Source organism: Cicer arietinum, chromosome 2 (genome assembly GCF_000331145.2).
Source record: "Cicer arietinum cultivar CDC Frontier isolate Library 1 chromosome 2, Cicar.CDCFrontier_v2.0, whole genome shotgun sequence".
Classification (NCBI taxonomy): Eukaryota; Viridiplantae; Streptophyta; class Magnoliopsida; order Fabales; family Fabaceae; genus Cicer; species Cicer arietinum.
In genome coordinates, this window is record NC_021161.2 from 727444 (window position 1) to 744357 (window position 16914).

At 31.4% G+C, this 16914-nt stretch overlaps 3 protein-coding genes across 6 annotated transcripts; 1 reads left to right on the forward strand and 2 right to left on the reverse strand.

Annotated features, from left to right (window-relative positions):
• Positions 1–827: 827 nt before the first annotated feature.
• Positions 828–4474, forward strand: LOC101498889 (carbonic anhydrase 1). 4 transcript variants are annotated; one of them, XM_004489218.4, is made up of 10 exons: positions 828–1127; positions 2174–2232; positions 2343–2495; positions 2617–2665; positions 2926–3042; positions 3160–3213; positions 3306–3391; positions 3485–3590; positions 3718–3915; positions 4292–4474. In XM_004489218.4, exons 1-9 carry the CDS (start codon positions 915–917, stop codon positions 3880–3882), a joined length of 1002 nt encoding a protein of 333 aa, XP_004489275.1. In that variant the 5' UTR covers positions 828–914; the 3' UTR covers positions 3883–3915; positions 4292–4474. The 4 variants fall into 4 exon arrangements, 2 of the variants coding, with proteins under 2 accessions (XP_004489275.1, NP_001352011.1); XR_189398.4 differs by having other exon boundaries at positions 831–1127; positions 3718–3934; XR_189399.4 differs by having other exon boundaries at positions 832–1127; positions 3718–3944.
• A 748-nt stretch (positions 4475–5222) lies between these two features.
• Positions 5223–9911, reverse strand: LOC101499830 (protease Do-like 1, chloroplastic). The gene is made up of 8 exons (XM_004489220.4): positions 9466–9911; positions 8788–8910; positions 7961–8132; positions 7668–7705; positions 6997–7195; positions 6560–6712; positions 5815–5949; positions 5223–5505 (listed from the first exon to the last, which is right to left on the reverse strand). Exons 1-8 carry the CDS (start codon positions 9855–9857, stop codon positions 5428–5430), a joined length of 1290 nt encoding a protein of 429 aa, XP_004489277.1. The 5' UTR covers positions 9858–9911; the 3' UTR covers positions 5223–5427.
• A 1009-nt stretch (positions 9912–10920) lies between these two features.
• On the reverse strand, positions 10921–16251 carry LOC101500159 (uncharacterized). Its single transcript, XM_004489221.4, has 13 exons — positions 15844–16251; positions 15667–15734; positions 14692–14745; positions 14504–14587; positions 14309–14394; positions 13490–13570; positions 13287–13408; positions 12921–12962; positions 12180–12256; positions 12008–12098; positions 11832–11913; positions 11504–11576; positions 10921–11285 (listed from the first exon to the last, which is right to left on the reverse strand). Exons 1-13 carry the CDS (start codon positions 16081–16083, stop codon positions 11117–11119), a joined length of 1269 nt encoding a protein of 422 aa, XP_004489278.1. The 5' UTR covers positions 16084–16251; the 3' UTR covers positions 10921–11116.
• Positions 16252–16914: the final 663 nt, after the last annotated feature.

The following is a 16914-nucleotide window of genomic DNA, read 5'->3' on the forward strand; positions in this document are numbered from 1 at the left end:
ACCTTATGCTTTGTCCCTTTCAGCTGAAATAAAAAAGGTTGTTGCATTTTCACCTACGTGGCAAACCGGCATTGAATACACGACACACAAATTCAAAGGGTACAAGACAACCTTATACCCTACATTAATAAACCTTGGAATTCACTACCACTAATTCTTTTCTTCATATATCTCAATTGAATTCTCATAAGAATTAACGTGAATCTCATAGATAATATCTACACAGTAACGCAATGATATGGTCCATATTCAACAATGTATGTTAAGCACTAAAAAAAATTAATAATCCAAAATTTATAGTAACTATTTTCAAGGAAAATTTAAGGTGAGGAATAATTAAAAATTATTTTTTACACATGCTACTATTTTCGTTGAAATAATCATTTTTAAGATTTATATTTATTTCACTTTAAAGAAATTAGTCGATACTCAAATCTATAATATGTCTAATACAAATTCAAATCTATATTACTAAAATAAGTCGAATTAACGAAAGAAATTTAAAAACGTAAAAGACAATTTATCTATAATTTATTCTCTAAATATTTGAGAGACTAAATTTAGTGATTCATCTTTATAGTAGTATACATTGGGGTTATATGAATTTTGATTATGTGTGTGCATGTAAGATGATATATTTGTTTGGTAAATTGAGAAAATAGAGAAGAAAGGGTAGATGACAAGAAGGGTTGATCCAAAGTGACATTGAGGTTATGGTCATTCTCTTGTAGTTAATCTCCAACATTCAAACCTCATCTAAAAAGATAGGAATGAAGCTCTCCTTAGCTTAACTTTCCTTTTCATTATCTACCTAAGACACATTAAAATGGGCATAGCCTATTGGCCATATGGAATACACATCATCATACCTTACAACATCTATATAGCATTGTCATTTGAGTCTTCATTGCACAATGTCTACCTCTTCCATAAACGGTTGGTGTCTCTCTTCTTTGTCCTCTGCCAAAACTTCTATCAAGAAGGCTACATTGCGCCCCGTTGTCGTTGCAACTCTTAACTCTTCTTCTTCTTCTTCTTCTTCTTCATCTTCTTCTTCTTTCCCTTCTTTGATTCAAGACAAGCCGGTTTTCGCTTCTTCTTCTTCTCCTATCATCACCCCAATTTTGGTATATACACTTTGAAATTGAAATTACATTTGTTGTTTTGTTTATGTGTAGTTGTATTTCGTGTTAGTTGACTTCTTCTGCTTTCGTGAACTGCATTGAAGTACCTCTTATATAGTCATGTTAATACATATTTTTTATAATTAAAAAAAAAAATTCGTTCGTTGGATCACACTATTAAGAGAGATTTAGAGTAAAAATATAGTCTATAATTAGGCATTATCCATGATAGTGCATTACAACATTGTTTGATTCATTTAGTCGGAAATAAATCAAAATTTTGTATTATTTCATATTTTTAATAATTGGTTTTTTTTTAATAGTTATTAGTCCTACTAGCTAGTAAGTCTTTGGTGTTGTATTTTTAGCTATTGATCCCTCTAATGGAAAATCTCTAGTTTCACTAATGGATATAGCTAAAATTAATGTAGTTGACATACATTTTATTCTAGCTATTAGGCAAGCATGTGCATTAGAATCTAATAGTGTACAATTATGAGGTGAATTTGCTTGCTACTTGTAAAACAAACGTTTCATTTTGTCTTTTTAAAAGTATTGTGTTCACGTGGAACTCCATTTTATCTTTCTTTAACATCTATCAAATTGCTATGTTTAGTTAGTTTTGAGGGACAAGTGTGTGGCATGGATTTATTCATGTATTACATTTGTCACCAATTGAACCATACAATTAACCAACTTTTTAATTAGAAAAAATTTTATAAAAAAAATAAAAACTATATATTAGATGAATTTGCCTTGCATGAGGGACCAAAGAAGTGTGTTAATAGAGGATTTTATAAAGCAGAAAATTTAAACTACTATAGAAGAAAAGGTCCATTCAAAACCATGCATGTTTTGCTAAATTAACACTTAAATACTATGTATTTACTTGGTTGAATTCTAAATTCCATGTGCATCATAGTTACATACTAAAAGTTCACTATATGTTTACTAGAAAATCAAAATTATTTTTTTCTCTTTTTTTTTTTCAAGTTGACTTATAACTATTTGTTTCAACTTACACATATTTCTGTCTTTTTTCTTTAAAGAGAGAAGAAATGGGAAAGGGCTATGAGGAAGCTATTGAAGAACTCCAAAAATTGTTGAGGTAAAAATCTCAAACATTTTCTCATAATAAAATTATATATATTTCATAGTATTTCATTTCATGGTTTAAAATATATGCAATATTAAATAATATAATATTTTTAAATATAGGGAGAAAAATGAATTGAAAGCAACAGCAGCTGAAAAAGTTGAGCAAATAACAGCTCAACTCGGAACAACATCAACATCTGATGGTGTTCCAACATCAGAAGCATCAGAGAGAATCAAATCTGGTTTCCTTCACTTCAAGAAAGAGAAATACGAGTTAGTCACTTATTAACTAATTAAACCTTACCTTAATTATTAGTTATATAATTTCTTATACCTTAAGCTTTCTAATTAATTAATCATGTTAATATTGTTATTATTTTTTTCCTTTCTACAGCAAGAATCCAGCTTTGTATGGTGAACTTGCCAAAGGCCAAAGCCCACCGGTAAATAAATTGTGACTAATTAATTATTTATTTATATATAGAATTAAGTTTAATAAATACACACTATCAATATAAATTAATTTTACATTATGTTCAATCAAATTTTACAATTTCTATAAATCTTTTAATCGGACGACAATATATAAAAGATATTGTTTAGTATTTATCAATGTATATTAATTAAATTTTTTTGAATTTAGATTTAGTCTTGGTTTTCTTTAAGATTTACAATATTATTTTAATTTTTATTTTATTTTCAGTTTATGGTGTTTGCATGCTCAGACTCAAGAGTGTGTCCATCTCATGTGCTAGATTTCCAGCCAGGGGAAGCTTTTGTGGTTAGAAATGTTGCTAACATGGTTCCACCATATGACCAGGTTTCTTTTTCAATTATACATAAAAAATAAAATAAAAATACATATGTTATTTAATAATAATATAATTTAATATATCGGTTATACTCAAATATTTGTTTCACTATGATGTTTTAACAGGCAAAATATGCTGGAACTGGATCTGCTATTGAGTATGCAGTTCTGCATCTCAAGGTTTATTACAAAATAAATTAAGTACATATAGTATGAAAATTGATAAATTGTGTAGAATTTTTAATAAAATAAATTTTTATTTTATTATATAGGTTTCCAACATTGTGGTAATTGGGCACAGTGCTTGTGGTGGTATTAAGGGACTATTGTCTTTTCCATTTGATGGAACATACTCTACGTATGTCTTTTTCTTTTTTTTACATTAAAAATATACTTTTGCATTTTTTTCTTTAAAAAAATATATGTTGACATTTAATTTTGTTGTGTGAAGTGATTTCATTGAGGAGTGGGTGAAAATTGGTTTACCAGCAAAAGCAAAGGTGAAATCACAACATGGAGATGCACCTTTTGGAGAGCTATGCACACATTGTGAGAAGGTATGAGAAAAGACAACAAATTAACCAAGCCATTAATTTCATAAATATATTTTTTATTTTTTACAATATTGAAAGAGTTGTTAGTGAATGTATCTAAGAAGTTAAATTTGGAATATGTTGTGTGCAGGAATCAGTGAATGTTTCACTTGGAAACCTTCTAACATACCCATTTGTGAGAGAGGGTTTGGTGAACAAAACATTGGCATTGAAAGGAGGATACTATGACTTTGTTAAAGGATCTTTTGAGCTTTGGGGACTTGAGTTTGGACTTTCTAACACTTTCTCCGTATGAACATCAACCATATATCAATCACCACATCTCTAAGTATTCTCCTCCCTAAAATGTACTATCATGTAATTTATCCTTCTTAATTAATTATCACCTAAATTTTCAAATAACCCTCTTGTTAACTATTATAAAAAATAAGTGATTTTGGTATTTTATAATTTATATATTATTTTAAAAAAAAATTGAAGTTGTTTTGTGTTTGTTTACCGCGATGATATTTCGTTTTAAAGAATAATCAGTTATCAATAACGATTTTTATTAGAAACTATTAAAAATAGACTCATTTAAAAAAAAAAATTTGATTTTTTTTTCTTTTAGATTCTGACTTTTATTTCATAGATAAATAAGTAAGCAAGCTAGAAGCAAAATGTAATTTATGGTGTTTCACCACTAAATTTGTGTTGTTTGTTAGGTAAAAGATGTGGCCACGATTCTACATTGGAAGCTATAATGTGAAGCTTAGAGGTCCTGTGTCTGCAATGAAGAGGCCTACCTACTTTAATCATATGATATTTTATGTGTATGAGATACTATGAAATGAGATTATGTAATAATATGATATTTCATCTTAAATAAGAGTTTGGAATTCCCATCAGATTTTTTTTCTTCACTATATGTCTAGATTATAAGGCAAAAGCTTTAATAGTTATACAATAATTGTTCAGTCAACATCTTATCAAATGATAATATTAATTTGCAATATGTTTTAGATATTAAAATATAATTAAGACAAAATACATTTAAGTCGATGTGACTCTTATACATCTCAACATGATTTAAGTGTTATTGACGTGACAATTTTAATTAGGGTTTAAGTAGAAAATAATATTTTTAATTAATTTTATTAAAGATATTGAAAAACTTTAAGAATCTTCGTCTTTTTCTCTTCACCGTCTTTAATTTAATGGTGCAATGAATTTAAATATGTACTATTCAATTAGGATAGAATGGATCAAAATTTGTGCTTATCTAAACCTAATTTATAAAGTTTAAAATCAAAGTAGGTTAATTATGGCATCCTTAATTTAATTTACAACTATCTTAATCACATAGTAATAAAACTTGAACTAGACTTATAAAGACTTATAATGGAAGAAGTATTATTTTTCCCCCACTCATAGACTAAATTAGGTTGTCACTCCAGATTTAGCATAATTAATATTTCAATTGCATTTTTAGCATCAAAACTTCAAATTAAAGATATCATACATGTCATGCCTTCACGACACATATTAATGATATTATTACATCAATATCGTTCATTTTATCAAATTATTATCAGTGTTTGTATTGATATTTGTATATATGTCGGTGTTTCATAAAAATTAAAAAACAAAACCATGTAACTAAGGGAAACTTATACATTGCTTGCTATACCAAATAAAAATAATTGATAATCCATACATTAGATTGTGACACCTTTCAGCTGATAGTCCCATGGTACATATGTACAATTGTGAAACAACCTATAAGAATACACATCAATCAGCTCCATTCCTTGCCAAATGAAAATGTGTATATACATGATGCAGAATGAGTTGTTGCACATCATGATTCGTCCGCCTTTGGCTCGAGAACGACGGGGATCTTTTCTTTGTGGTCGCCTCGCAACACCTCCACAATCACCTGAATGAAATCATCACCAAGTATTAAATAGGATAAAAAATCAGTTTCAACTAGGGTTCAAATCTCTAAAGGCTTGTTTTCGGTTTTCGTTTCATGTTTTTACTTTTAATTACAAATCGTCACGGAGTTTGATTTATAAAGAAAATAGACAAATGAAAACAATGTGACGGTTTTGTTATTAAAAGTGAAAACAGGAAATGAAAACTAGTTTATGAGTCGATTTCATAATACAAAATCAAGTCACACTTTCGAGTCGATTTCACATAGATACACAAGAGGAATAAAGCAAATGAATCAGAACCACCATACCTTATCACCAACATTACACTGGTCAAGAATTCTGTACAAATCACTTCCATTGGTAACCTTCTTACCATTCACAGATGTTATGATGTCACCTAAAATGAGTCTACCGTAGGAATCGCGCTTTGTCGATAGTAAGCCCTACAGATTAGAAATTTAACCACCTCCATCAACCAAATTCCTCACCCTTTGACAAATTGTAATGCAATAGATCAAGCTGAAGCATTTTAAAAAGTAGCTTCCCTAAAAAAGACACAATAAGCTAAATATAAAAAGTAGCTGCCCAAACCCTCTAGTTTTCAGGAGAATGAGGTCCTAGTGATCCAGAGTTCAATCGAGAGATAAGTAAAACATGGCCAAGAATTATTCCAACTAGAAACTAAATATATATAAGAACAAATCGAGGGTGTTTTAGGTTGAAGTAAAGAGGTTGTTTTTATTGTGATGTAAAATCTATGCTACTAGTCGTTAAATAAATACTACCTTTACTCCTACTTATAAGTCTTATTTCAAATTACTAGATATAATTTTTTTTTTCTCCAAATATACCCCGTATTAGTATTACTAATTTGTTTGGGGAGATGAAATGTCAGAATTTGACACACCTATACACAAAGGCCGATTTAGTAATAAACATGCAAAAAATGTACACATTAATTATACTACCAACTTTTTTTAATATACGTGAAAGGTGTTAAAAGAAGCTTATAAAAAGGGACGAAGGTAGTAAATAGATAAATAATAAACTTACTGCTTTCCCAGCTGGACCATTGGCAGGAGCATCCAAGACAAGCACTCCACTTACCCCTAATTGCTCTACAGATTGATCTGGAGCAAACTTGATCCCTAAGATAGGTCTAGTAACTTTACCAAACTTCACCAATTGATCAACAATGCCATTTACCTATATACATGAAATAAATAAGTACATGAACTATTTAAGAGCATAAAAAAAAAAAAGAATGTATGTTTCTATGAAAAGTTGTCTCCTTAAAAACCAGACCAGATGTCGAACCAACGAGACCTCTTGGTCATGGTTCAACTGTTTTAAACTGCTCGAACCGTGACATAACAGCTCAAATAACCAAATCGTAAAAAGTGCCGGTTCACGATTTAACTTGTTGAGCTGTTTGGTTTGGTTCAGTTTTTAAAACATTGGTGTAAAGAGAGGCAAGAGTCGGAGCTCACAGTATCCACAGGAATAGAGAATCCAACACCGGAGGATGCACCGGATGGGGAGTATATAGCTGTATTTATTCCGATGAGGTTTCCGGAACTATCTAGGAGCGGACCTCCACTGTTACCAGGATTAATTGCTGCATCAGTCTGTATAACATCTTGAATAGGACGACCAGTTGCAGCCGAACTAATTTCTCGCCGAAGTCCACTATCAAGAAAATATATATCAGTAAAATACAATCAACACAAAAGGCACTTAGAAATCATCAGAAAGTATCCAACTTCCAAGTTATCGAGTACCGGCAGAGCATATGTTTATGATGCACAATTCGAAAAAATAAGCTTTATTTACCATACAGAATACCTTGAAGTTTCAAAGAAAGTGAAAGATTAGATGTTGCGCAATACGGCATTTTAGTCAAGAAAGTTTGATTTGAGAACAAGATGGCTATTTTTGCTATTTTTAGACACCTAAATAAAATGCACAGTTGTATACTGTTATGCTCCCTCCAGTCCTTTTTATAAGAGACACTTGGGTAAAAAGTTGGTCAACAAAAATTGATATATTTGGTTGATATGGTATGATATACGTGAGAAGGAAAACTAATAAAAAGTAGAAACTATTTTCTTAGGTATTGAGGAAATAATTGGAATAAAATATTGGTTTACAGTTTTCATACCTGATGACTCCAGTTGTAAGAGTGTGGTCAAGTCCAAACTGCAAGTATCACATAAGCACATTCATGAAATAGTCAGCTATGTTGACATTCCATCATAGAACCAGACCCGACACTGATACTGATAATAATTTAAGAAAATGCAAGTGATTGAATGTAAGTATGGAACCACTTAAGTCAGTGTTGGACACGACACATGTGGAACACCTGACATGCCTTCAATGTAAAGTGTCAGTGCTCCTTAGGGGAATACACATTTACAAAACAATATGCATCAATCTGTATGGACATCTCACCGGGTTCCCAATAGCATACACTTTTTGACCAACAAGCAAGTCGGCAGAGACCCCAACAGGTATAGGCCTGAGCTTGTCTTTAGGCGCATCGACACGCAGCACAGCAACATCCTTGTCTTGATCAAAACCAACAACTTTCGCGTCGAATGTTGATTGGTCAGCAAGAGTGACCCTGCACATAACTAGCATCTCTTTGAACAGGAGTACTCAATTCACACACCCACACATGTATCTATATACCGTCGAACATTCTTACCATTCAGTTCAATCAAAGGAATCCAGTAGATCTAATATCTAACTCAACACATTACTGAAGGAAGCACAAAGTAACAAACCATTATCATCTCCCTTTTGTTTTCACTGGTTATTGTTAAGGAATAAAAATAAAACTTCTCTGTTTAAAAGTGTTGCATTTAATATATCTGCGCATTGAATGTCAGCGTTGTCAAATAGCGGCTATAGCGTAGCAGTATTCGAACAAATCGCTATTGTTCCGCAATAAGCTATTTAGTACAAAGTGTTGTCAAATAGCGGCTATAACGTGCAAAGTACAAAGTGTTGAACAAACTGCTATTTCTCGTGATCCACAATTGACAACATCGTTAAATGATGCACTTTACAATAAAAAAACAATTTCTAAATTTCATAACCAATGCATTTAACATTATAAAAGTCACAATATACCTCATCATATGCATGGCATTATTCAATAGCACACCCTTATTCAATAAGAACTTAGTTAATTAAGTTGTTTACCAAATGCATTGCAAGTATAACTTTGAGAAACCAATAAGAAAACTGGATCAAAAGAAGCAAGAGCCACCAACCTGAGATCAGAAGCACCCCTGATAACGTGATAATTGGTGACTATATGACCTTCCCTATCCCAAACAAAACCTGATCCAGATCCTTGAGGAACCTCCAACACATCCAATGTAAATGCATCCTGCCTAAACACAAATAACTCACATTCAGAAAACCAAAACAGTCATCTCAAAATTCAGTCTTTTCTATCAAAAGAAGAAGACCCTGCCAAAACACAAACAAAAATGATATTTTCATACACAAATTTCGACAACAAATTGCATGGTTAACGTAATTAGCCATACTTTTGAACATCATTAACCACAATTTTAGATGTTCAAATATGCATGATATTCATTAACCATCCAAATTGTTTTCAAATATACATGATTTTCAACGGCTCAAATATACATGATATCCATTAGCCTCAATTTGTATCCTAAAATACTTGGTTAATGATATTCAAAATCATGGTTAATTATGTTTAGTTGATAGTTAGAGTTGCAAAAGTTTGTCATAGTCATTAATCTACTAAACATAATTAACCACATATTTAAAAAGGGGTTTGACATGCAAATTTGTTGTCGAAATCAATTGTCAAATTTGTTTACCAAAATAACTACCCACCCACATTCAGAAAACAAAAAGGGTCATCTAAAAATCCAATCTTTTTACGATCAAAAGCAGAAAAAGAAACATACTTGACAGCAAGGTTGGTTATATAAACAACAGAGGGAGTATTCTCTTGGAAGAGACGAACAGTAGCAAGTTCATCAGATTGCAACTTCCTTGGAGTGGTAACAACAAAAGCAGAAGCTGAATCAGGATTAGAAATGAAGAGAGTAAAAGAAAGTGCAAGTGAAGTGCAGAAAATGAGAAGAGAATCAAAACAAGTTTTGGGTATAGTGAGTTTTGGAAGTGATGATGGGGTTTGAGAAGGTGGTTGAAGGAGGAAAAGGGTAGGATGGGAAATTAAGTGAGTTGGTTTATGGAATTGAAGTGATTTTGGTTTGGTGATTGTGGAACGTGAAAATGAGGAAGAAGAATGGAAGAAGAATGTGGAAATGAGTGAAGAGGAAGAAGTTGTGGCCATTGTTGTTGTTGTTTTTTTTTTTTTTTGTTGGAATGAGGATGTTTGTTTATTATGTTGTAAAGTAAACGTTGTTTGTGGTTCTTGCAATGTTGGATTACGTTTCCATATGTCATGTGTCTACTTGTGTGATGGGGAATTGGATTCCACGCATGCAGGATAGATTTGGACCGTTGGATCTGAAATGTATGGCTGGGATTTAATACTGTATGAAGTTATTGAGATCAGTACTACATTATCATAGCAATTAGATCGTAGATCAACGACTGTAATTTATTACATCATGAAACTGCATGAATGTGTAACAATAGGGAATCCAGATCCATGTGATGGACCTTTGTAATAATCACATATATCATAACTAATCAAATAAAGCAAATTTTTAAGTTGAATTACTTTGATAGATTATATAAGATGGATTAGTGTTAAAAATTAATTGAAATTCTAACCATTGACAACACTCTCTAGAGCATTAAGACAAACAATTACATGACAGATAATTATCTTCATTATGCAAAAAAAAGACTAGAGGAATAATAATCTTATCATTTTTTTAATATAATTGTTTGCTACTAAACGTGATCACTATTGTGTATGTGTCTCAAGTTCCAAACAAAACCTTCTCTTTTTATCCATAACTGTTATAGATTTGTCTTGTGTGTGCTTTGCATAGTAGATTATAACCAGTGGATAATGAGGGCACCATTATTTTAACCAATACACAAGTTATATACTTGTTTTACCAACATGTTTGTTGACTTCGTTGATTGCTCAGAAATATCTTATGAAGTGGTAATTAAACTTTTATTAATCCCGTCTGTTCTTATATATTAGTTGGACTCAATTAATAAATCTTTTCCTTTTCATGTCGTGTATATCTCATGTTATGGTCCAAATACTTTGAACTCCTGCGTACCACTGGCAATCCTCTATAGTCTAGTCTAAATAAATGTCCAAGTCATATATGTCAATATAAAATTCTTATGCAAAAAATTATGCCAGTTATGGTAAGTAAGGTAAATTTTATCGCATAGGGCTTCTTTGCATATGATATACGTATAATACATTAATTAATTAATAATCATTAATTAATTAATAATCATTAATAATATTTGTGGTTCACAATAACAAAGCTGGAACAAAATGTACTGACAAATGCAGTGAACTAGACTACATTCTTCTGAACATTTTCATCTATCATCATAACTCCTTAAGCAATTTTCACTATCTGCAAGAAGAAATATAAAGATATAAGAAAGAAGTTACAAAATTTTGTCAAGAGGTCTTAATTCTCTGGGTAAGCCCTCAAAATGTCCTGCATTTATGTCAGATTGTAGCATAGGCCGTTTTCCTGTTTGCCAAACAATGCCCTCAGCTAGGTGCTCCTTGCTTTGTGTGAGCATTACGAAATTGGGATCAGCTCTTTGATAACTGCAAACAAGTCAAAAAAGTGGAATTGAACACGCAAACTCACCGATCGTACTCAATAGTCGATACAGCTTTTACAAAGATCTTATTCATCAACATAACAAAAGAAAATAATAAAAATAAATTCTCGTTTTTTTAAGTAGCAACATGGGTATGAGTCATGCTATTTTAGCAGATAATCTACTGAATCAAAAAATAGAAGTTCTTCCAAAGAAATGAACCTGGCTTCTCTGAGACTTTCACTTTGGACGCCAAATCCGTATTGCACGTTACCATCTGCACGATCTCTGGTGGCTGAAGAAAGAAAAAGGACACTCTCAGCACGTCAAACATCGAGTACCAAGATGACTCTTTAGAATCATCATTTCTATTTAAATTTGCTTAGATATTGGAAGAAGTATTGCAAATTATCATATTTCACTGGCAAAAATTTCACAGGATGAGAAGTTTAGAACAATTCAACATAATTGTAGAAAGTAATAATTAGGACTGATGATTACAGAATTAAATAAAATAAAAACAGAGTGATTAAAATCCCTCTATTGGCACCTGAAACACTGAAAGTGAAAGACGGTTTCCACCATGACTTGAATGCAAGAGCCATTGTTGAGCTACGAGGTCCAACTTTTGCCTACAAATATGATAAATAATCAACTTGAGTAAATCTTATATAATCAATAATTAATCTATAACAAAACCTGTCTAACATTGCATCAAATTTTTACCTTCACCAAGAAATTCTTATTGGCTTGCCAGGATGCGCCTATTTGAAAAGTGGAGTCTGATATATTATTTGTTGCTATCGCATCATCAACACTTCAACACAAACAAAATTAGATTTACCACAATGGTACAACAGCACAGAAGTTTGAATATGTTTGAAGCCAATAAGACTACCTCGTTTGTAACTCAAACCCAAAGTCAATGTAGTTTGTAATTCCAACAACAGTATTCTCTTCAAGGGGGTTTTTCACCTGTTCAATTCAAGTATGAGTCATTTAAAGTATTGTATTATATATTGATATTCTGATTCAACAACAAATCATATAGTTCGCTAGAACTCAGAAAAAACATCTAAAAAAATTTGAATGAGGGTAAGCCATAAAGTAATCCAGGACGGAATTCTGTCAAACTGTCAAAAAATTAATTCTAAAAGATGTAATTAAAATCAAGTAAATGTTAGGCACCCAAGAATTGGATTCCTTGATTTAGAGGAAGAACACTAATATTTAGAAAGAAAAGATAAGAAATAATAAGAGAGAACATCTCCCAGGAAAATGATACACAAGAGCAGATACGCTCCTACAATGGTTTCCACCACTCAATTTCTAAAGTTGATAAAAAATTCATTTCTAAAGGGGTGGAAACCTCTATTTAAAGACTTCCGGTACATTAGAATAAAGAGTAAGTCCTAGATAACTAACTAATATCAGAAACACCAAAGCAGGTACACCTATACCACTACTAACAACCTAGGAACACAACTACTAACAAACTCCTAATTACCCTATTTGTATATCCTAACAGTAAATGTAGACATCAAAATGTTTGTGAAAAAAATAAACAAGAGACTAATATGAAGACCAAGGACAACCGAAAAAATAATGGAAAAAGAGAGTAAGGACCAAAGAAACATACCCGTCTTTGAACAACCATATGCTGATAGAATGACGCAACAAACTGCATATAGTTTAGGCTTCAAAATTTCAGTAAAATCCTTATCAAAATATTAATCAGAACACTATCAGAGAAGAAAAATGCCCGCACCCAGTTACTAGGCTTGAAGTTTAAATTGCATTGTATATCATACAAGAGGTTGATACAATATTTAATATTGATTACAATGTGACGGTTGGTTAAATGAAATTTTTACATATAGCCAGTCTTTCACAAATCACAATATTTTCTATTTTAAGAGAAAAAAAAATGTTGCAAATATTACCTAGCAATGAGTTTTCCAATAATAATTGTAAAACATAAATCGATTTAATTATGTTGATATACCTGGGAGCTTTTGACAAGCTCGAGACTGAAATTGAAAGACGGGCTCAAAGGACTGCCTGATCCCACACCGTAACCCATGGCACAACTCCAGTTCATCAAATTTGAAAGCTTTGCATTTCCATCTAAAAAATAGCACCACAAGGTATTATGTACAATATTATTTTATAATCAATCTAAGGGAATAAAATCTACATAGTTCTTACGGTGTGGCTCATACTGCACCCCAGCCATCACCCTTCCTATCTTGCTCACCAACCATGCGCTTTTTGGTAATTCATCTTTCACTGCATTGTATGACAATTACATGAAGCTTATAAGCATTGTTTCTGCAAGTCGATCATAAATCAATGCTTCATAAAATCCATCACAACAATGTAAAATTTGGCAATCTTGGTAAGAAAAGTTATAATTTCAAACTTTAAACACAGAGAGAGACAAAGTGGGAGTGATGTATACATTTCTTCTATTCTTAAAAGAAGAATTACGTATAATTTTAATGAAAGATATTCAATGTAGAGTTCAAGGTATAATCCAAAATTGTATTGAGACTTATCAATAAGACATACTAATAACATAGAAAAACATCAGTTGCCCATCTTAGACTAACAAGTCTTTGTCATAAAATTGGTTGCTTGTGTAAATAAGGGCCAGTTCCTTTGTGTTTTGTAAAATAAAACACCTTTTTAATTTAAAAATAAATAAAAACTTCATATTTATTACACAAGTTTTTGGTAATGAAAATGAAAATCTTAAAAATAAAATAGGCAGCTGTAGGGATTTTCTGGGAGTTTAGAAAGAGTAGCTTTTGGGGAAACAAAATCAAGCTATACATCATACTGGTGCTTTTTTCAAAGTTGCATCTAAAATCTGAAAAATCTATATATCTTTACCAAAAAAGCTAAAATGCACTAGTATTATATCATACTAAAAAATCTTAGGATTGCATCCAAAATCTAAAAAAGCTATATATCATTACTATATATACAATACAGTCTTCACCAGCATAAAACCATGTAACTTACTGGAAAAAGGCATAAGTGTGACTCCAAATGATAGATTTCCAGAACCATATCTCAATCCCATCATGCCGTAATCTTGGGGGGATTCTCTGTATAATTGATGAACTTTGTCAACGCAAAATGGTGCTATCAGTGATGAAGTGCAAAACTACAAGAACCTAACACAGGCTTCTTCCATCATCATCAAACAAAACACACCTTTTCTTCGACAGTAAAGGAAACACTCCGAAGGCCCCAAATCCATATCTAGGATAGTAAGCACACGATCTCATCTGCAAAACCCTAAACAAACAAACCACACACAACACTCACACCACTTCAATTCAAATTGATTGGAGCAAATATCAACAGCATTGTCATAATTCATTCTAGTCAGAGCTTCTTACGGATCAGACGTCGATACAAAAAGGTCCATGAATGTATGAGGATCATTTAAGTCACTGCACAGTACACGCACGACAAAATAAAATGAAATGAAATAAAACGTCAACATTCAGTAAAACAAAAAGCACAAAATCTCGCTTTCATCCTCAACTTTGGTATGCATTATTATCATATGAGTCCCTACAGTGAATAAACACAAGCAAGAAAGCAAATGGAAGAGCTTAATGCCTTAATTAGACGTATTTCATGACATAAATACTTAATAGTATTATTGTTTAGATATACTTAAAAAGATAACTTATGACATGTTTACAAGTTGTTGTTAACTTATTTCCAAAAAATTGCCAAAATAACTTATTAATTAGTGCTCAATTAAGAGAACATTTAGACTGTATTTGAGCTAATCTTGTGACATAAGCAAATGTGTAAGTATTTGGAAGAGCTTATAAAATAGCTTAACATATACTCATAAGCTACATTCAGCTTATTTTCATATACTCAAAAGATAGCTTACAATAATAGCTAATTCATAAGCGCTAATATAATATAAGTGTTTATCGAATAAGTGTTTAATTAAAGCAGTTACCCTGTCGAACAACTTAAAAATTCCCATATACTATTACTTATAGAATCAGCACTTTAACTAGTTTTACGCTTTACATTGACGTCCAAATTAGAATCTAGTACATATGATGACTTCTATTAGATATTTTCATGTCTGTGTAAAACTAATTTACATCGCTGGTGTAAAGCTATTAAACTATATATTTTCTATTAAACTATATTTTCTATTCATTCAAATAAAATTTGAATCTATGCATAAGTTGAAAGTTATGCATAGATTCAAATTTTATTTGTGTTTATCTTGTGCAGTGACTAATATAATAAGCATGGATTCAACGTTGAGGTTGAAGATGAAAATGAGATATTACTCAAATAAGGAGGGGAAAATGGAATAGAAGAAGAGTGAAGAATACCTTTGCCAGCGAAAGGAAGCATTTCCAGTGATGCTTTCTTCGGGCTTTTGATCGAGAGGACCTGAAACCTAAACATATTAACAAAAATTAATTCATAAAAATACACATTATTACTAATTAATTATTAATTTATGTATTTTTGCAATGTTAGATTCAGTAGCGTTGTAAATTTGTTACTGTTGCAATGAGATCGACGTGAGGATCATCGATTGGCTTGAGCATGATTCTAGTGATGAAATGCTTCGGTTGTTGAAAGTAATCGTTGAAGAGACACTTTAACGCGAGTTTCCCGAAAACGACGTCGTATGATGATTCAAGCATTCTGTTGCGCGCGGCGAGCGGAGGGAAATCGAAGAGCGGCGGTACGAGAACCACCGGCGGTGGTGCTTCTGCTTCTTTCCGAAACCACTTCCACATTGCTAACGAAATTAGGTTTTGAGTTTCGGTTATTTGAGAAATTGAAATGAAATTCGAAATGAAGATGAAATTGAAATGAAAATGGAAATGAAGATGAAGATGGAGATGGAGATGGAAATGAACTCGACGTTCTCGAATGGCGGTGGCGCCATTATCGCACGCTTCATGACGGTTTCAACTTTGATGTGTATTTACTATATTACCCTCTTCTAATATTTTTAAAGCTGGGCTGGGTTTTTCTTTAATGGGCCGAAACATTTAGCTGATTTGGTTTAAAATAGGAAAGTGTTATCTGCACCTCTTGTTTATTCAGCTCAGAATAGTGAAATTTACTTTGAATCACATACTTCTTCTTGTTTTGATCATAAGCATGAGTGAGTAACATTACTGATTTACATTTATTAAAAAATTTAGTCTAAATATAGTTTAGTGAAAAAAAATAAAATTCTTAAAAATGTAGTTGAAAAATTAATATATTTGATTAAAAATTAAAATTAAATATATCAATTTTTTAATTACTAATTTTGTTTATGATTCATTCTATAATAGTATTATTCTTTGCTTCTCAACTATTTAAACCACTCAACTATACTTTTTAAATATCAATACAACTCATCAAAAATTGTAAAATGGATTCCATTGAACCCCACAATATATTCTACTTTTATATAATTTTTATATACTTTTTATTCCAACAAGACGAAATAACACATGTTTTTCATAACAATGAAAGATAGTTGAAAACGATTCTATAAAATTAATATGTATACTCTTATGCTCTACTTTAATTCATAGTTGATTGATTTAACATTTTTTTAATAAAGTGATTAA

Coding starts and splice junctions, on each gene's coding strand:
- LOC101498889 (NM_001365082.1), top strand. CDS start 915: ATGTCTACCTCTTCCATAAACGGTTGGTGTCTCTCTTCTTTGTCCTCT. Junction 2,233..2,342: donor GAACTCCAAAAATTGTTGAG/GTAAAAATCTCA, acceptor TTTTAAATATAG/GGAGAAAAATGAATTGAAAG. Junction 3,392..3,484: donor TTTGATGGAACATACTCTAC/GTATGTCTTTTT, acceptor TGTTGTGTGAAG/TGATTTCATTGAGGAGTGGG.
- LOC101499830 (XM_004489220.4), bottom strand. CDS start 9,857: ATGGCCACAACTTCTTCCTCTTCACTCATTTCCACATTCTTCTTCCAT. Junction 8,911..9,465: donor ATAACCAACCTTGCTGTCAA/GTATGTTTCTTT, acceptor ATTTGTGTTTAG/GCAGGATGCATTTACATTGG. Junction 8,133..8,787: donor AGGGGTGCTTCTGATCTCAG/GTTGGTGGCTCT, acceptor AGTTATGTGCAG/GGTCACTCTTGCTGACCAAT.
- LOC101500159 (XM_004489221.4), bottom strand. CDS start 16,083: ATGTGGAAGTGGTTTCGGAAAGAAGCAGAAGCACCACCGCCGGTGGTT. Junction 15,735..15,843: donor ACGTCGATCTCATTGCAACA/GTAACAAATTTA, acceptor TAATATGTTTAG/GTTTCAGGTCCTCTCGATCA. Junction 12,963..13,286: donor AGCTTGTCAAAAGCTCCCAG/GTATATCAACAT, acceptor AACTATATGCAG/TTTGTTGCGTCATTCTATCA.